The sequence below is a fragment of the Carlito syrichta genome, unplaced genomic scaffold (genome assembly GCF_000164805.1).
Source record: "Carlito syrichta isolate Samal-C Ts95f unplaced genomic scaffold, Tarsius_syrichta-2.0.1 Scaffold310961, whole genome shotgun sequence".
In the NCBI taxonomy this organism is placed as follows: Eukaryota; Metazoa; Chordata; class Mammalia; order Primates; family Tarsiidae; genus Carlito; species Carlito syrichta.
Genome location: NW_007255057.1, coordinates 332750 through 337364, shown reverse-complemented (window position 1 = coordinate 337364; position 4615 = coordinate 332750). Strand labels below are relative to the sequence as shown.

Here is a 4615-nt window from a genome sequence, read left to right as displayed (position 1 = left end):
TCAGGCATTCACTCACCTCAGCCTCCCAAGGCGCGGGATTACAGGCTGAGCCACCGAGCCCAGCTTGTTTAACTTTTTAAGGATTCGAGTTTTACTTGAATTTATTAACATTCTAAATCTCTAAAATTCCTCAGATTATTTTGGGAATAGAATGAGAACGTTTACCACTTTTGTAGTTCTCATTCATCTTCTTCAGCAAGGCAACTGAAGACTCTTCATTATCTTCAAGTCTTTTAATTTCCCAATCTTCCCCCTCTTCTGAGTCTCATAAAATTTCATTCCTCTGCCCAGAGGTATTGGCCTTACCTGCAAAGTTCCTTTTGTTCAACTCATAGAAATGATTTGTATTGACTTTTACAAATATTTACTTCCTAAATGGTCCCCATTTTTGAAAACCTGAAATTGTTAAACTTTGTTTATTCCTTCTAAGTAGAGAACATAATTCTTGTTATTAAAAGCTGGTTCTCGGGTAGCCACCTTGGGTCCCCTCCCACTCTGGGAGCTTTTCTGTCCTCTCAATAAATCCTACTTTAAAAAAAAAAAAAAGGCGGTTCTTTATAACTGTTGCTTAAAATATTCTTTTATATTCTTCTGCCTTTTTGTTTCTGCAGTAAGATAATATATGTACAGAGGTTACATATATTTTCAATGGTCTTTTAATATATAGATGTGAAATTTTATATATTTAAATATACTAGTCTGAATTGAACTAAAATCTAACATCTGAACTGCTCTCTCTTTTCCTTTCTCTGGGTTCCTTTTGATTAATTGCCTGATAATGTGAATGGTGAGTGTTACTTCAAATAATGTCATTTGCATATGTTATCATATGGAAAGAAATAACATTTTAATGCCAAATATAAATAGCTGATTAAACATAGTGACATTCATTTAATAGCATTTAAGAAAGCTGGCTCTTCATCTAGCGGCATTTAAGAAAATTGGCTCTTTGTTTTGAAAAGAAGCCCCTACTTACTGTTATTCCTTTAGGGAATAAGAATTACATATTGCAAGCTAAAATTATTTTCTAAAAGGCATAAGTTTTTTTTGTTTTATAATCATCAAGATCTGTAAGATCAAAGTAAATCTTCATTATGGTAACTGACATCTCTAAGTAAAATATGTGCTCATTAAAAATTACCAACTTTCACTGTAGGAATAAATTTATTTTATGATTTATATGTGCATAGGCAACAAAATGACTCAAAATATACAAACAAGTTTATGTGTATATTTATGAACTTTAATTGTACATTTCTTTTTAAAATAGACCTTTCTTAGGCTGAGTTTTTATTTTAATTAACATAAGTTATTTGGGAACAATTTCAATTTTATTTTTCTACTATCAAAGTATTTGAAGTTTTTCTAGGAGCATGTAAGTTCTGTGTATCTTCCTGATTATCTTTTGTCTTTCCACACCCATTCAATCCCCAGGTTGTAAAGTTATCATGTAAGAAGGAATTTCTTGTTTTAAATAAGGAACTTCAGTTTATTTCCTGTGTAATAAACAATTTAAAATATTTACTGCTCTAGATATACTTACTGGATGCAGTTGTGGCACTGAGTTTTCTTTGTGCAGAGCTTATCCAAAAGAAGAAAGGAAACAGTGACATCTTGAGGCATTTTAATTGTGATGATTACATATTCAACATAGAATGATTAGGTCCTTTTTAATGCCAAAATCACAGGAAACATTTAACGTTTCAAAATACCTACTAAGGAAAATCATCAATATTTAGGATGAAAGTCCGTTTCTTTCTCCCTCAACAGGCTGGAAAGTTAAAAGATGGTGCTCGTTCTGTTACCAGAACAATTCAGAATAACTTCTTTGACAGCTCCAAGCAAGAAGCCATTGATGTTTTGCTACTGGGAAATACTCTAAATAGTGATTTAGCTGACAAAGCTCGAGCACTTTTAACTACTGGAAGTTTGCGTGGTATGCGTACTTTATATTTTATTTACTTTGTGATTTATAGTCCTTCTAAAAGTCCAAGAGGTAAATGTAAACTTCTTTACATAATAATTTTTAGATTATAGTTGATAAGATAGTTTTGGAAGAAATTTCTATAAAGGTAATATAAAGGTAAATTTTTTAAAATTGCATTCTCCAAAAGATGTTTGTCTGTTTTAAAATGTTTATATCTTCAGTGATATTATTAATGCCATATACTAAGGCCCATGCATATTTTCTTCTATAAATGATGATTGCAAGGGATCATTTAAGCACTGCTAACTTTATACAAGGCAGGAATTCATAGACTATTCAGCTAGTGTTTTTAATAGAGTATTCAATAATCTAATTACGTAGAAAAAAGGCTCCATTGAAAAACCAGTTCCTATATCGCTTATTTTTTTAATTACCACCCCCAAAATTTCTGTAACTTGGTCTTAACTTTTAATTGTTATTGTTTCAATAAGCATTAAATTACATTAATTAATACTTTAAAGTAGTGCTTATTATTGGGCACTATTATTGCCAGTTTTAATATTTAACATAAATATATGGCCTTCAGGCTAGCTTTTTACCTTTTATCGTTTGTCTTTTATTAATATCAAAAGGAAGCTTGTATTCTTGTCAGTGAACACACAAAAATATTATGATGGGAAAACCCAGCATTCACTTCAAAACTTAACAGATTATACTCCCCCCAAAATTTATTGAGGTACAGTTGACAAAATAAATTAGACTTTCTTAATTTTACTTTTTTTCTATTTCAACTTTTCGATACTCTGAACAATTTTTTCTGTTAGCCTCAAACCAAACCTTTTAATGGTCTCTGTTCAAGTAGGAGGAAATTGTTCCTGCATCGATTAATGTACTCTTGGGTAATTACTTGGTCAAATAGAGTATGGATTCTTTCAGAATTCTGCATGGTACTCTGAAGTTAGTTCATTATAGCCAGCTCCTCAGGGATCTGTAAGTAGGCTGGGGAACTTAGACCTACTAAAACTCAAAAAAAGAATCTGATTTGAGCTACTACTTTCAACTTCAGGCTTTCTTTCTGCTTTCCAAAAGTAGAGACTTGACTGATTTGTGTTTTGTCACCTCTTTCCACCTGTGCCTACTTTGATGTGGAGGCATTAATAAGCAACAATTGAAAGTAAGTGGTTGAAGGAAAGAAGAGAAGCAAAGGACCTAAGAAATTCCCTAGCTTCAGCATTGGTTTTTTAAGTTTTCTGCTCATTTTACTAAATGTAAAATATGCTTTGAAAAAACTACAGTCAGTTCTGCTATAATGCTTGTTCTGAGACTCTGTTCCAACATGGTTCATATATTAGGGAACGATTTGAGCATAATGCTAATTTTGCATGAGCTTATATGTGATTTCACTGGCAAACAACACTAGGTAAATGCAAAATACTGCACCCAGCACAACTGAGATGGGTGGAAGTATATAAAACACAAATGCATGTATGCTCACACCTCAAGCATCTTCCCTACCCCAGTTCACTGTGTGTGTTATTAGCCATACCCATCCACATCTGTTGTTTCAACTTTCTAATTATTTAGATAGCCCTTTTCTCAACATTCACAATTACAAGCTGCACTCCATCTCATGTCATTTCTACTTCATGTATTTTTTAAGATCAAGTGCCTTATTCATTTTCATATTCACGCATTTTAACCATTTAACATGTGTAATGCTCTGCTACAGTTTTTATTACATTCATCTTTTTTGGTATATCACTACTGAAGTTTTTGAATGTTGTCCCCTAGTCCAGTTTTTCCCATAAGCCCTGTGGTTTTGGGAATTTGTTCAAATTTGCATAGCTTGATGATGTTTTAAGAATGCGTATGTCTTTTTATAGCTGAACTGATTGTACTTATCAACTGGTCAGTCTCAGAAAGAATACTAAAAGATGCATATTCAGTCAGTATCTTCCATAGCTTCAACATCTTTCATCCTCTTAGGTTTTCATATACATATTCATATTCTTATACATGTACACGCACACATGCACACACACACAAGAGCAACCGGAAGAGCAAGTATAAGACTTTCTGATAGTGGAACGGTAAACATAACTGAGTCACTGTAGGATTTTTCTTAGGTGCAGAGGGTTTGTATCAGTTGCCATTTGTTTGTTATCTTTGGTGTTCTATAGCCATCAGAAAAAATAAAGTCATGAAATTGACTCAAAAGAAAAAGGTGAGGCCATCTCAGAATGTTTTGTCATTATACTCTAGATTTTAACTGTAACTTGTTGTTTTACTAATGATTCTTTGTTTTCTTCTTGATGCATCCATAGTTTCTGAACAGACATTACAGTCAGGTACAGTATAGAACATCAATCTATAAATAAAACAAATTTCTTTCTTTAGTTTTCAAAGTTGATGTTGCAAACAAATGAAGCCATATAATTGGAAACATTCTCATTTTGTCCTTAGATTCTAACAGGATAAATTGATATCTTGTTTTAATCTGAGAAAAAATTTTGAGCTTAAAAAAAATTAAAGTACTTCATTCATAAGAAAATATGCAATGCTTTTTGTCTTCCTGTAGCAATTGCTTAATTCCAATTAAAGATAATTTAGCTAGTTACTTTCACTTTTATATCTTATTGAACAAATACTATTAGTGTTATACTTTACTCTTTTTTTTTTTTTTTTTGG

The 4615-nt window shown here is 32.0% G+C and overlaps 1 protein-coding gene across 5 annotated transcripts in view; it reads left to right on the top strand.

Annotated features, from left to right (window-relative positions):
* SYNJ1 (synaptojanin 1) overlaps window positions 1–4615 on the top strand; it is a 106215-nt gene that overhangs the window by 58122 nt on the left and 43478 nt on the right. For 3 of the 5 annotated variants that reach the window (XM_021717763.1, XM_008068457.2, XM_021717766.1), the window contains exons 12-13: window positions 1780–1936; window positions 4252–4275. In XM_021717763.1, the coding sequence (XP_021573438.1) occupies window positions 1780–1936; window positions 4252–4275 (181 nt within the window). Of the gene's footprint in view, window positions 1–1770; window positions 1937–4251; window positions 4276–4615 lie in introns of all 5 variants that reach the window. The other 2 variants (XM_021717765.1, XM_021717764.1) reach the window with 2 other exon arrangements.